Source organism: Leptinotarsa decemlineata, unplaced genomic scaffold (assembly GCF_025532065.1).
Source record: "Leptinotarsa decemlineata unplaced genomic scaffold, Ldec_3_MD MMD2_tig00003736_RagTag_RagTag, whole genome shotgun sequence".
NCBI classification, from domain to species: Eukaryota; Metazoa; Arthropoda; class Insecta; order Coleoptera; family Chrysomelidae; genus Leptinotarsa; species Leptinotarsa decemlineata.
Genome location: NW_027412593.1, coordinates 2,925,914 through 2,942,321, shown reverse-complemented (window position 1 = coordinate 2,942,321; position 16,408 = coordinate 2,925,914). Strand labels below are relative to the sequence as shown.

General features: G+C 37.2%; 1 protein-coding gene across 1 annotated transcript; it reads left to right on the top strand.

The window, feature by feature from the left end:
* Nucleotides 1–5,525: 5,525 nt before the first annotated feature.
* On the top strand, nucleotides 5,526–12,470 carry LOC141483565 (uncharacterized). The gene is made up of 2 exons (XM_074178281.1): nucleotides 5,526–5,660; nucleotides 10,642–12,470. The coding sequence occupies exons 1-2, from the start codon at nucleotides 5,635–5,637 to the stop codon at nucleotides 12,194–12,196; spliced, it is 1,581 nt and encodes a 526-aa protein (XP_074034382.1). The 5' UTR covers nucleotides 5,526–5,634; the 3' UTR covers nucleotides 12,197–12,470.
* The last annotated feature ends 3,938 nt before the right edge of the window (nucleotides 12,471–16,408 follow it).

Genomic DNA, 16,408 nt, shown 5'->3' with positions numbered 1-16,408 from the left:
ATATATTTCTTTGGGAATTTCGGATCATATGTCAACTATAGTATATTTCGTTGATGAACGAATTAATGAACCACTTTGAAGTGGCTGTTCCGTAGGCATACATAAATGAGTCTGTTGAAAAGACAAAATGTTGTATTCGTTTCAAACACTCCATTTTGTCATATGATTTGTTAAAACAAATCTAAAAAGACTTTTTACAGCTGAGTAACAAAAATCTAGCACACTCGCATTGATAAATGAAATATTTTTTTAATTAAACAACCAAATCATTTTCACTTTCGAATTCCGACTAAAATTTTTACCTAATACTTTCTAGGAAGCACTTTTCAATGTATCACATACCTGCATAGCTTACCTGATTGAATCAGACATACCTGAGACATTTTCAATATTTGCTGGAAAAGGGGGATGTAGTCATGATTCGATTCGATCTAATAGTACCTTGATGAGGTACTTTATTATCTGAATAATATCAATTAATGATGAAACCCTTGCATCTCAATTAGTGTTATTATAGTAAATCATACTTAGTTTATGAAATAAAGTGGCTACTTCAGTTTTCACTCCAATAAAAGGAATAAGCAAATGTGCTGTTTCTGTAAATAAAAATTATTATTTTTAATGTAGATGACGCTCTCATACACCAAAATGATTCGTATACCGTTGATACTCTGGTGGAAATGTGATTGCAAATGACGGGATGAGTTTCAACATCATCGATACGTATATAAATTCAAGAATGAGAGAGACACTGAAGCTGTGAAATGACCAACAAGAAAACTATTCCTTTTGATGATAAAAAAACAGTAGGTACACTGATTTTATTTTTAGAAAGAAATAACGGCCCTCGACAGAATATTATAAAAGTAGAATGGATAAAGCTACGAATAAATCAAAAGAAACTTGGTGTATCAATAATGAACGTACTGGCAAAAGACAAACAATTTTTAGACATTCCGTTTTCTCCTACTGAACTTAATGACTTCTATTGCTCTATTGCGGAGGACTTGATGAAAAATATAAAAGCAGCCAGTGACCCCTTAAACTATGTGAATATTCAAGTTATGAACACCTTTATATTATATGATATAAATATTACCGAACTGCATGAAACATTATTTTCCATTAAAAATAAAAACTCTACAGGCTCAGATGAATTCTCTATAAAAATCCTAGAAAATATTCAGATAAGAATACTCGATATATCAGTTGGTCTAATACATAATTCATTTAGAGAAGGAATCTTTCTAGTTTTTTTGAAAAAGTCGATTGTGTTAGCACTGCCAAAGGGAGAAGTCATCAATGGTCCATCAAGTTTTCGTCCAATTTCTCTAATCTCTGCAATGGCTAAATTGATAGAAAAATTAGTCAAAACAAAACTCCTTTGCTTTCTGAATGAAAACAAAATAATAAGTGATTGCCAGTTTGGTTTTCAAAAGCAAAAAAACACTTCCGATGCCCTATTTTCATTTCTTTACAATGTTTATTCCAATATAAATGACAAAGAACCAGTAGCTGCGGTCTTCTGTGATATAGCCAAAGCATTTGATTGCGTGAATCATAAAATTCTTTTACGGAAACTCAGTAGATACGGTATAACTGGAATTAGTCTTAAGTGGTTTGAGTCATACTTAGCAGATCGCACCCAGATGGTCAAAACCACTTCATACTCAAATGAAGGTAAAATTACTTGCGGCGTTCCACAGGATTCGGTACTGGGCCCACTTTTATTCTTAATTTACATTAATGACCTATCGTCTATAAACATCCAAGGAAAATTTACTTCATTTGCTGATGATACTTCAATTTTATGGCATGCTCCTAACAACCATAGGTTGTATAAAGTTATTGAGAATGACATCACGAAAGTGAAGGAATGGTTTGACTCAAATCTCTTGAGCTTGAATTTATCAAAAACAGATTCCAGCCGTACACCTAAATCAGTGGTCGCCAACTTCTTCAATGTGTTGAGCTACTTTGTTAATTTTGGAATAAACAGCGAGCTATCCACACGGAAGCCACGTAACGCAACGTACCTAAATGAAATAATTCACAGTTAATTTATCATTATATGTATTTATTTTACTATTTAACTGGTAATACATAATACATAGGTACTAACAATAAACTAATAACAAAACAACTAATATTACTAGTACGTACTTGTTCATAGCTACATTCCTACCTATCAAACGAAGGTGTTTGAAAAATAAACACAAACTTTCATCCAGCCACAACGGCATGTCACGTATGATTTAAAAATAGTTTTTAATAACAACAAAAAAGTAACGCACTATCATGAACATAAACATTGAAAAATAAAAAAGCACGTTCAATGAGAAGGCTGACACTCAGACTCATCGATAATTTTTTTAATGTTTGCAGTATAATTTGATGCAGCCATTCGAATAAAATTATCCAAATGTTCATCTGTAAGTCGATTGCGATATTTGTTCTTAATAAACTTCATTTTGGAAAAAGAAGATTCACACAAATAGGTTGAACTGAATAATGCCTTCACTTTCAAGGCAACACGGCATAGAACTGAATATTTGTCTTTACTTACAATAGGCCAGACACATTCAGTACTTGAGACTAACGATTTCAAGGCTAAATCATTTTGAAACTCAATGACTTCCATTTCTGTTGCAGCGATGTCTTCGCCAAAGTTATGCATAACACAATTTGCAAACTGTTGGATATCAATTTCCAAAACGGGTGAAACAACAAACTGCGCTACTAAAGCCATTTCATTGAAATCCTTAAAACGATTTTTGAAGTTATTCTTCAGGGTAGAAATTATTTCTACATGATACTTATTGTCATAGGGTTCTAATGGATTTTGAGATATTTTTTCTGAAAGAATAGGAAAATGCTTGGCATCGCTGGTAATTAGGTTTTGTTCCCAAAACTCCAGCTTTTTGATAAATGCTTTTATATCAGAAATAATTTCCGCTAGTTCTTTGTCTCTCCCCTGAAGCTGCAAATTAAGTTCGTTTAATTTCTCTGTAATGTCCACGAGAAAACCAAAATCTCTAAGCCAGATTGAATTTTCTAGTTCCGGAGTCGGTTCATCGCGGTGTTTGAAAAATTGAACTATGCCAGATAGGACATCATTAAAACGTTCTCTACTTAACCATCGGACTTCAGAGTGAAGGAGTAGGTCCCCGTATTGACAGTCAACTTCATCGGCCAAGGTTCTGAATAATCTTCTTTGTAACGCTTGAGCTCTAATCTTGTTCACAATTTTTACCACCAGTTTCATAACGTTGTTTAGTTTCAGGAAATTTCCACATAATGCTTGCTGATGGATAATGCAGTGGTAACAGAGAAATTGCGGAAAAGTTTCATCTTTACGACATAACGCCACCAGACCCTTATCACAACCCACCATAGCTGGAGCGCCATCGGTTGTCAAGCCTACCATTTCCGATATTGGAATTTTCTCGGAAGAAATAATATTTTTCAAATGAGAAAACAACTCATGTCCAGTAGTGTGTCCTTTCAGTGGAATGAACTTCAAAAGATCTTCTTCAATCGTAAAATCACTAAAAACCAGTGTCAACGACATCTGTTGATTCATCCAGTTGAAGTGAAAAATAAACACAGTTATCTAAGTCAGTTCTTAACTGTAAAAAAATATCATTGCTCATTACTTCTACACGTCTCATTACTGTATTAGCAGAAAGTTGCATAGATTTTATAGCTGAAACTATCTAGTCTTTATTTCTAAAGTTGGCAAATAACGAATCAGCAGCTTCTAATAACGCCTGTTTTATCATTTCCCCGTCTTCATAAGGTTTCTTTTTTTGTGCAATTATCTGGGACACACGGTACGATGCTTCAGTTGCAGCCTTATTTTTGTCGACTGTTCTTAAAAATATTGATTGTTGTCCAATTAACTGCTTTTTTAACTGTTTCAGTTTCTCCTTTCTGGCGGCAGAATGTAGTGGGAATGATTTTTCAAAATTAGAATGTACAGTTTTATGATGTCTCTCAATATTTCTTTTTTTATAAACGGACACCGAAGTATTACATAACAAACACACATTTTCATCTTAACTTCTGTAAAGAAGTATTGTTCTTCCCATTCCGAATGAAAGTGGTATGTCTTTACCTTCTTACAACTGCTTGCCATAATATTATTTTTGTTGTTCTCTACTAACCCAACCGCTGAACGTTGGTTACGCGTTCAGTTTTAAACTAAGCGCAATGTCGCCTCGCCGTGCGTATTTATTCCGTTCAAAGCAATCCAGAACGTTTTCGAACACTAACGCGCTGGTCCGACTGGTCGGTTCTAGCCGATTCTAGCTTGATGGCGTCAGCGGCAGATCGCTCACCGCAACGTTGCCGCTGTTTATGTTTAATATTATGACAATTAGATTTTTTTGTGAAAATTTCGGAAGCTTCTCTGATTTTTGCAGTTTGTATTTTTTAAATTAAAATCGTTGTGAGAGCTACCAGAATTGCCTCCGCAAGCTACCGTAGCTCGCGATCGACAGGTTGGCGACCACTGATCTAAATAATATTCAAATTGACAACGTACCAACTTCTAAATTCCTTGGCTAGTTTATTGACAGTAATTTAAAATTCAACAAACATGTATAGTCTGTCCATTCCCAATTGGAACGGCAATAAAAATAAGAGTACCGTCATAAACATTTCTTGCCTGTGGCCCCTAGTCGCCCAGATAGCTAGTGAACGTGCTATCAAATGTAGTTGAGGAATAAAGGCTCGGCTAGCTGTACTGGCTGAATACTAATTTTTTGTCCGTTTCACAATATTTCTTTATCAGTGCCGTGTGTTCGGGGGTTTAGGTGAGGTAGTAAGTGGTTTTGCAAACCGATTTTTGAAAACTTTTTCTAGAGATCAATTACCCTAACACCAAACTGATATTTTTGCACTCGACGCGCGTTTCGCTAACAAGATTAGCATCTTCAGGAGAAGCAAATTGATACTGAATCTAAAGACAAGGGTTAGCTGTTTATATACCTAAAGTTTTTTGGTCCGATGTGGACTTTGTTTGTTAAATGATGATTATCCTAATTGATTTTTCGGTAATTAACTAGTGGAACCACTACCATCATTTAACCATCATTTAACAAACAAAGTCCACATCGGACCAAAAAACTTCAGGTATATAAACAGCTAACCCTTGTCTTTAGATTCAGTATCAATTTGCTTCTCCTGAAGATGCTAATCTTGTTAGCGAAACGCGAGTTACAGTTCGATAACCTCTTACATCAGCAGGATATTGTTCGATGACCCGAAGACGACATCAATTATTTTGCTGATATCTGCAAAGTCGGCAATAATTTATGTATAAATAGGTTCAATTGATTTGTTATAGCCAGTACTTATATTTCATAGTTATTAGTTGTTACTCTGTTCAAATAAAAAGTTTTTAAAAACCCTTTTGTGTGAACGAGAAATATAATTGGCGCAGTCGGTAGGATAGTGGAAGAGTCCTTAGAAGATCCTCGTCGTTCTCAAACGTTTATCCACTATTCTCCCGAACCAAGTTCCACCGAGAAGCAAGTACTCCAGGAAGAATTCCGGCCGTAGACAAGAATACCTCTTCACTATCGTCCGTCAAGGAATATCTACATAGAAATAAGTTTTTGGTGACAGAATATGCAACGAGCCATCATCGTCATCCTGTAAGCATAAATGAACTCAACTTCATCAATTGCAAATACTATTTTACGTCCCCCTACCTTAGTTTTACCAAATTCACCTTCAAGTATCAATTCTCGCCCATCCATTATTCCTCAAACAATTGACCAACCTTTAAATCCCATCAACATGGCAAAACAATTCGACCTGAAGAATTTTTGGATTGTACCCGAATACGATGGAAGCCCAAATGAATTATACCAGTTCATCAACGTATCAACGATGATTCTGAACGAATATTGGAATACTGAAGACCCCGGTTGTTTTCAGAACCGTATATTGATACAAGGACTACTCAACAAGCTACGAGGCAGAGCCAAAGACGTCATCTCAGTTTATGGATGTAGTGACTGGAACAGCATCAAAGGAACTCTAATCCAAAACTTCGCCGACCAACGGAATGAAAATTCCTTAACAAGAGATTTGGTAAACCTGCGACAAGACCAGAACGAAACACCACAACGTTTCTACGAAAAAGTCATGGGACTTTTAAACACAATATCAAACTATATCGAATTACACACCGACGATGATACGATAAAGATCAGCAAGAAAAGCTTTTTCCAACAACAAGCTCTAACAACATTCCTAGCCGGACTACGAGAGCCCATGGGATCCACCATAAGAGCAATGAAACCAATAGACTTGGCAACGGCAATGCAGTACATCCAAGAAGAAAACAATATCCGTTATCTACAAAGGACGTTTGGACCCCCACAAGTCCCCAAGAAACCACTCCAGACCCAGCAAAAAACTGCAGATCACCAATATGCCCAACAATCAATACCACAGCGGATGTACCAACCCATGCAACACTTTCAACGACCCGGACAACAACAACCTCATCAGGCAATGGGACTCCATCCACAATTTCAACAACCGACCTTCAGACCACATTGGCAACCGAATACTCAACAGAAACAGATGTGGCCTTCAGTCCAACCACCACGTTTTGGACAGAATCAACCAAACAGGCAGAACGGACAAGAACCAACACCAATGAGCATCAGTACCAGAATACTTATGGAGCACCTACGAGGAGCATGAGAACCCAATCTCAGGCAAGACCAAATTTCAATCCAGCTCCCATGTTCAACATTGAGCAACATGACGAAGACTTTGTATATGAAGCGAACCCCTATTATATTGAAGAAACCTGCTCTTATCCCAATCAAGAACCAACTAAAGAATTCCAGGTTCAAGAAGACCAACAGGAACCAGATGTAAATTTTCCATTGGATCCAGGACAAAACCAAGAAACATAGTGGAACTGCATACATTCGACGATAAGAGAGAACTTCCTTATATAACCATTGCAAATCCTCCCCTCAAACTTCTCATTGACACCGGATCAACAAAATCCTTTCTCAATCCTGAATTAGCTTTCCAATATTACAAGGATTGCATCAAAAAAGATCCCTTCGTCGTCACTTCCATTTTCCAAAACTATTCTCAAGATTACAGTGCAGAAATTCCCATATTTCCTGAGTTTAACTCAAACGGCATTCTGAAATTCTACCTCTTCAAATTCCACAAAACTTTTGATGGCCTCATTGGACTCGACAACCTGAAATTTCTCAAAGCTGAACTGAATTTTCCTGAATCCTCCCTTTTAACCGAATACTCCTCTCTCCCAATCCAGTACTACGAAACCAATAAGACCCAGTTTTACTCTATTCAATTGGAGCCAGACAGCGTGACCCAAGTACGACTACCGGTGAAGGAGAAGAATGGAACTATCATGATACCAAGACAGAAACTGCAAGGCGCTTACATCCGTGAAGCTCTCCAAGATAAACTCCAAATCGTTCTAGCCGAACCAGTACGCAGCAGCCCAATAAATCTTCAAGAGCATCATATCTATTCTGCTGACATAATCCCATCAGGAAACAGAGACCCAATCAACAACATGGATGATCTCATCAGAACAGACCACCTGAATCCAGAAGAGGAGATGCATATCAGAAAATTATGCGGAAGATATGCTGATATTTTTCACCATCTAGATTCCTCACTCACGTTCACCAATCAGGTCAAACACCATATAAAAACCAGAGACGAAATCCCAGTCTACACAAAATCATACCGATATCCGTATGTACACAAGGAAGAAGTCAAGAAGCAAATAACTTCGTTATTGGACCAAGGAATCATCAGACCTAGCCAATCTCCCTGGTCCTCACCAATTTGGGTCGTTCCAAAAAAACTGGACGCCTCTGGAAAAGCAAAATGGCGTATCGTTGTGGATTTCCGCAAAGTCAACGAGAAGACAATCGACGACCGCTACCCTATTCCGAACATTTCTGACATCCTCGACAAACTAGGAAGGTGTCAATATTTCACTACCCTGGATTTGGCAAGCGGATTTCACCAAATAGAGATGGCAGAGGAGGACATCCCTAAGACCGCATTCAACGTCGAAAACGGACACTACGAGTACCTGCGTATGCCGTTTGGACTGAAAAATGCTCCAGCGACCTTTCAAAGGGTTATGGACAATGTCCTAAAGGGTCTACAAGGGACTATCTGCTTGGTTTATATGGATGACATAATCATCTTCTCTACATCTCTGCAGGAGCATATGGTCAACCTCACAAAAGTTTTCCAACGTTTACGAGAAACTGGTTTCAAAATACAAGTAGACAAGTGCGAATTCCTGAAAAAAGAAGTCAGCTTTCTAGGACACATCGTCACTCCAAATGGGATAAAACCAAACCCAGCAAAAGTCAAAGCAATCATGGATTATCCTGTACCTCGAACTGTCAAAGAAATCAGAGGATTCCTAGGACTTCTAGGGTACTACAGGAAGTTCATCAAGGACTTCGCCAAGACTACCAAACCGTTAACCTCCTGTCTCAAGAAAGATGCCCATATAGAGCATACGCCAGAATTCCTAAAATGTGTTCAAACCTGTAAAAACCTGCTTACCAATGAACCACTACTACAGTATCCGGACTTCACAAAGCCCTTTAATCTGACCACAGATGCCAGCAATTTCGCCATAGGAGCCGTTCTGTCCCAAGGACCCATAGGAAAAGACAAGCCTATGCATCCAGGACCCTGAACGAAACTGAAATGAAGTACTCCACCATCGAAAAGGAAATGCTAGCAATAGTTTGGGCCACCAAATATTTCCGACCGTATCTTTTCGGCAGAAAATTCAAAATTCTGTCAGATCACCGTCCTCTCCAGTGGCTCTTCTCCTTGAAGGATCCAAACTCAAAACTGGTCCGATGGCGCCTGAAGCTAGAAGAGTATGACTACGAAGTGGTCTACAAAAAAGGCACAAGCAATACCAACGCCGATGCGCTCTCCAGAATAGAGATACATACAAAGGAGCTCCATGAAGCAAACTACGACGACGACAAGGCATCTCTATTCAACCATCCTCCATCAGAAGTTCCTGAGTCTGCAGATGACATCATCAACGATCTGTTTAAAGATTGTTTTCATCACCATTTTCCTGAAGATAAGGACCCCATACCGCAAGAACAAGAAATTCAGAATGAACCCCCAACCGAAGGAGACAAGGAATGCGTGAACCTGAACCCGGAAATTACCCCAGACGAAGATACTAGTGGCATCACCAACCATACAGCCAGAGAAAGTCCAATATTAGAAATACCAATATCAGAGAAACCTCTCAATGTCTTCAATAACCAAGTCATCTTCAAACAAGTAAGCTATAACCCAGCAAGAACGGTGATAGAAGAAATATTCCCGAATAAAAGAAGATACCATGCTCAATTGGGAAACGACAATATGGACGAAAATGTTTTTAACTTTTTCAAAGAATATATCAGCCCGGGAAAGAAATACGCTTTGATGTTCGAAGATGAAGAACTCTACCCTAGCATGTGCAGAATCTTGAGAGAGACATTCAAGAATTCCTCTTTCGATCTCATAAAATGCAACCGCCTTTTGGAAGATGTCAGTTGCTCAGCTAGACAAAAAGAAATAATCAAGCAGCATCATGAAGGAAAAACAAACCATAGAGGAATCACCGAAACGGAAACTCGGATCAAAAGATTGTATTATTGGCCCAATATAAAAAAGGATATCGAAGAAGCTATCAACTTATGCGAAACTAGTCAAATCAACAAGTATGATCGAAGACCAGAGAAGCCAAAGTTCATGCTGACACCTACCCCAACGAAGCCTCTTGAAATAATACACATGGATACCTTTCAGGCTAGTGGACAAAAATTCCTGACGATTGTGGATGCATTTTCAAAATATGGCCAGGCATATCCAATAGAGGGATGTAATGCTATCAACACTCTCAATGCTCTCTTAGTATTCATCAACCATCATGGAATACCACATATGATCGTCACTGATAATGGAACGGAATTCAAAAATGGACTGATCCAAGAATTTGTTGACACACATAAAGTCAACATTCACTATACCACTCCAGAAAACCCTCAGTCAAACGGGATAGTCGAAAGATTCCATTCCACATTGATCGAGCACTTGAGAATATTGAGAGATACGCATAAGAAAAGAGACATCAAAGAACAGATGCTCTATGCCATCTTAGGATACAACAACTCTATCCATTCAGCAACAAGACAGAAACCTATGGATATTCTGAACGGACATCTCAATAGTCAAGACCCATTCGATATCGACATAAGACGAGCCTTGATTAACAACTACGTCCAACAACACAGGGAAAAAACGAAGGAAATATATAGGAAAATCAACGAAGATTTACAGAAACAGAAAACAAATATCATAGAGAAGAGAAACAAGAAAAGAGAAACTCCTATTACCTACAAACCCTGCACCAAGGTGTACACAAGAAAAACAGTGAAAAGAAACAAACTGCTACCACCCTTCCTCCCAAAATCCATCCAAAAAGACCAAACAGTAACTGTCGAGACAGAAAATGCAAACGTCCATAAGAAAAATATAAGACATTTGCCTAATAAGATAACTAAATTCTTCGTCCCTTTACAGTCTTCATCTGACGAGAGGACAGGAGATCGAAATCCAGAACCTCAAGACAAATCCAGGACTACTTCCCCTCAAGATGGGACAAGCAAAGATCAAGACTAGTACCCACGACTTCATCCACTACTACGATCTTCAACCCATCCACGAAGAGATATTCGCTATAGAATCCCAATATGATGCCGTCTCCACAGCAATTCGTAACGGACTAAGTGATCCTTATTTCTTCAACTTGCAAAATTTCGATCAAGGACTGAAGTACCAACTGAAAACTGCCAAGGAAAAGCTACAGACTCTTTATCCTCTCAGTAGATCCAAAAGAGGACTCATAGATGGCTTAGGAAGTGTGATCAAAGCAATTTCTGGAAACTTGGACCAAGAAGATGCAAGGAAATATGAGAATGCTATTGCCTCCCTAGAAAACAACCAAAGGAACATAATAAGTCATGTGAACCAACACATCAGTTTAAACACAAGAAGAATGAAAAGCTACAATGAAACCATCTCTCTATTAACACATAATCAAGATACCATCTCAATAGAAGTCAAGAGAATTGAAACCGATCTCAATAGACTCGTTTTTGACTTCAATCACTATCTGGAAACCAGAAACGTATTGGATCAAATCAACCTGATACTTCAAGTTATTTTACAAACACTGAATGACTTAGAAATGGCAGTATCCCTGGCAAGGATCAATACAGTCCATAACAGCGTCCTCAAAAGCGAAGATTTGAGTTGGATCGTAAGGACACTGCTCACCTACCACTCAGAAAACCAGTTACTCTATAACCAGGAAGACGACATTCATAAATACTACGACGTCACCAAAATAGACGCCTACTACACGGATCATAAAATCGTATTCATTCTTCATGTTCCCTTGATATTCCCTGATACATTCACCTACTTCCACTTATTTCCCATTCCTACACAAAATTCGACAATAATCATTCCACCAACTCCTTACCTAACAGTCAGTCCCTACCTCTACCAGTACCTAAATTTACCTTGTGAACGAATCGGCCTGGATTACCTTTGCGAAGAAAATTTCCTCCAAGATACTGGCAGATCCCCTGACTGTGTTACCCAGATGTTGGAAATAACAGATGAAGAAGCAAGATGTGAACACGTTCCAGTTTCGATGAATGCAACACTGATTCTGGAAATGTCAGAAGCCCATTACATAGGAATATTTCCACAGGCCACGAAGATATCTACACATTGTTCCAGTACGAAAGTTATGGTTCTGGAAGGAGTGCATCTGATAAAACTTCCACCAGGTTGTGAATTCAAAACCAACAACGAAGCCTTCATAAACTCCAAAAGTGTCATATCAGACGAACCCCTCACTTTACCAAATATCAAGACAGCTCACATCAATTCCTCGCTGAAATTCAAACCATTGAAATTAGACAAGATTCCCCTGGATAAACTACAACATCTGACCCTAGAAGAAGAGAGGTTACAACTCATCCCAGAAGAAACTAGACAATCTGATAATAGCCATTTCTGGATGACTCCGTTTACATTTCAATCACCATCTTCATTCTATACGTAATTTACAGATTGAAAAGGCAAACGAAGAAAGAACCATCCAATGATGATCCACCAGTTCCCGAACACGAAGCATCATCTTCAGTCTTGTTCGTCCCTTACAAGACTTCCCCAGGGGATGGAGAAGTTACAGTTCGATAACCTCTTACATCAGCAGGATATTGTTCGATGACCCGAAGACGACATCAATTATTTTGCTGATATCTGCAAAGTCGGCAATAATTTATGTATAAATAGGTTCAATTGATTTGTTATAGCCAGTACTTATATTTCATAGTTATTAGTTGTTACTCTGTTCAAATAAAAAGTTTTTAAAAACCCTTTTGTGTGAACGAGAAATATAATTCGCGCGTCGAGTGCAAAAATATCAGTTTGGTGTTAGGGTAATCGATCTCTAGAAAAAGTTTTCAACTTTTATACCAAAGGTTCCAATCTATTCGTTTAAACCGATTTTTGTGAAAATGTTAGTGTATTTGGGTACTTTCATCAATATGGCTTTCTGGAGACCTTTTGAAACAAATGATAACATTGCGTGTGAGGAATCTGTGTCAATCGACAGGGATACGGAATTTGAAAATAAGGACTTACATGTTCAAGTTCAGCGAGTAATTTTAAATATTCATGAACGTTTGAAGAAGGAAAACTGTCACACTTCACAGAATGCTATTGTGAATAGAATATGTGAGTTAACGAAACTATCTCGTTCGACAGTTCATCGAGTCATTAAAATAGGGGATGTCATTGACTATGCAATGAAACGAAAACCAAGGAATAAAAAAATCGCAAACGTTGATGGTGCTACAAAAGATGTGAATCGGCGAACAATTTATGGTATATACCATCTCCAACCTTGGAGATGATTTGGTATAAATTACTCAACTATCCCCATTACAATTACAAATCTTTAGAAACTCTACGAGGTGTCTTATTGTCTTGTGGTTTCAAATATAAAAAATTGAACAATCGGATGGTCATAATGGAATCGACACGCATTGTTCAACTCCGACAAGAATATTTGAGGCGAATGAAAAGCTACCGAGAATCCAGCAGACATATAATTTACCTCGACGAAACTTGGTTTGACACCCATGATGTTGTCAAATATGGCTGGGTAGACGAAACCAAGTATTGTGCTCTGAACACACTTTCTTCAAGGAGAAAACGTGTTATAATTTTGCATGCCGGGAATGAAAGTGGTTTCGTACCTAACGCATTGCTTCTGTCGGCCAAAAATATAAAAGATTCGTCTGCTGATTACGACGAAGATATGACTGTGGCTTTATTCGAAACCTGGTTCAGTGAGCAGCTTCTCCCAAATATTCCTCCAAACTCGGTTATTGTTATGGATAACGCTTCGTATCATTCTCGGTTATTGACAACAATACCAAACAATAACACAAAAAAAGCAGATACCCGAATAGATTCCAACGAAAAAGGTATTACTGGCGACCATAAAACAACGTAATTTCAAAAAAGAGTATATTATTGATTCGATGTGTGAAACACTTGGTCATATTCTCTTACGTTTGCCTCCATACTATAGTGTGTTCAATCCAATTGAAATGGTTTGGGCCACAATGAAAGAAAGCTTGCGGAAATGTTATCAGTCACACACTTTGAATGCTGTGGTGCTTGACAATATACGGCGAGTGGTTAATGAAGTAGGTAATAGTGGTGTGTGGAAGAACTGTGTGACCCACGTTATAAAAGAAGAGAACAAATATTATGTGCAAAGTTCCATAAATTCGATCGTTATTCAACCCGATGATGATTCCACCTCATCCGAATATAGCGAAGAAGAATTTTGATTTTTCTACCAATTTTGTTGGCTTCTATTATTTTGTAAATATATGATTGACGAGAATTCGGTGTGATTATTTGTGATTTCATTGTATTTTAGAGTTTTCGACTCGGAAATCAACTACCTTAAATTTCGAAGTTTTTTATAATTACCCATGGTGGAAAAATTCAGTTGAGATAACTTTTTCATGAGGTGATCAATTGCTATGATTGCAAGAATAAGTAACTGAAAAACTACCACTGAAAAATAATATGCCGACGCCCATGTCGAGGCGGAAATTCCTTCTCTGTGGTGTTCCAATTGGTATTGGAAATACTATGGATACTCTGAAATCGAAGCTCTCCTCTGGATGTTATGCAATACGAGTAACCGCATTTGAGCTCGGATCTGCAGAAGCTAGAATGGTTTATCATTCCATTTTTGAATCCCATCTTGGTTATGGTGTTATGGTATTTGCTTTTGGGGTGTGTGTTCTACCACATGCCTTCAATCAGTATTATTGATACAAAAACGTGCAATACGATGCATATGCAAAGCCAAGCTTATCGGCCTCTTTTTGCCTCTAACAGAATCAATCCTGACTGGTATCCTTATTTATATATGAGACAATCTGCCTTCTTTTCAAATATAAGGTATTGTTTAACAACTTGGATGCGCCAATGTATCAAACCAGGCAAAGATTCAGCTTTAAATTACCGCTGCCTTCTTCGACCCTAGTTAAAGATTCCATTATTTACAATGGTCTCAAAATGTTCAATCACCTTCCTCAAGCTATAAGAACCATAAATGACCTTAGAGCTCTCAAGAAAGAGTTGAAAGACTTGCTTTCTGTGAGACTTTATTATAGCTTAGCAGAATTCTACGATGATAATTTTAATTGAGAAGACTAATTGTAATATCTACGGTATTTTATTGATTTGATTCAATTTAGTGTAAATTGATTTATTTAATTTTATTGACCATGTTCTTATATCCTAAACGTTTGTTATTATTTACATGTCTCTTTTCAGTTCATGTTATCACTTACTTTTAGTGATTTTACTTTTGTGATTTCATGTATACGTTATTTATATTTCGCACAAGGCTTTGTCAATAAGAATTTATTCTTAAGTATATTTGAACATAGGGAAACTTGAAAAAAGACCAAAGTATCTATCTAATGATTGGCAAAAAATGATCTTGGAAAACTTCATAGGAACTGAATTTCAACTGTGAAAAACGAAACAAAAAATCGTTCTTGATCGAAAATGATAAATTATCTGAGGTGCATAAGAGATTTTCGACGACAGAATAGAATTATTTTTCAGCTCGCAAAACTTGGCAAAGCAAATGAGAGATTTGACAAAACACAAACATTACAAGTTCACGTATCATTTTTAGAGTCTACCGGACTGAAGTCGCCTTCTAGATAAGAAAAGCAACTGATTCTTACCCGCATTGCTATGATGTTGTATAAACTATTCTCTGTTCACGTTACTATCACAAAATCAAAACTGTTGTCTACCTCATTTGATATAATTTTCAACTTCCCAAGTTTTCATCAATACTTCTGATATTCATATAAAAAACGGACAATTTGGCAATTGTACTTAATATATTCATGATCATATTATTTGTCAGAATTTGGTGCATTTTTAAATATCTTGAGTAATTGCCAAATTTTTTTGTATGTTACAATTCTGATGAAAATTAAGAAAAAAGGTCAAATTAAGAGCAAAGTGTTGAACAGATAAGTGCAATTATTATTGATATCCTAATTCATTTGAAAATGTTTCTATTATTGAAGAACGTATATCTATATAACTGTTTTCATTCATTGATGATTCCAGGTAATTTTTTGGTTCGGCTTTTCTTGTTTTTTGTTACTCTTCCTTCAGCGGCAGTTTCGTTGTTGGGTGAATTTCAATTTGTTGCAGTTTTTATTATCATGTCTTTCATGCTTCTCGAATCATTTATTTGTCAGTTTCAATTTCGGAAAAGACGGGATTATCAAAATGTACTATCTTTCAAGCTGCATAGAAAATTGCCACTAGCGTCAGCGAAACATTAGGAAGAAATTCCAAAATAATCGACGGCCTTCGAACCCGAAAAACAGTGATGCTGAAAACATCGCCCGCGAAAGCCTTAACAATTTTGTACTTATGATGCACTGTTTGGAACTTTGGTGTAGTAATGAATATTACTGGAGTTTTTTCCTAACACCATTTTTTTTATATAGCTGAAAATTGTTTTATATACAGCTATAACAGTTAAACATATATTGTAAAATAATAGATAAGGCAAAATTGTAAAATTAATTCAGGTTGGTATACCTATATGGGTGGTACACCTGGATGGTTTACTTGTATGGGATATCTATACAGCATAAATAGCGTTAGCTTCGCGTTAGTTACTAGTTTAATCTTCCTCTTTGAA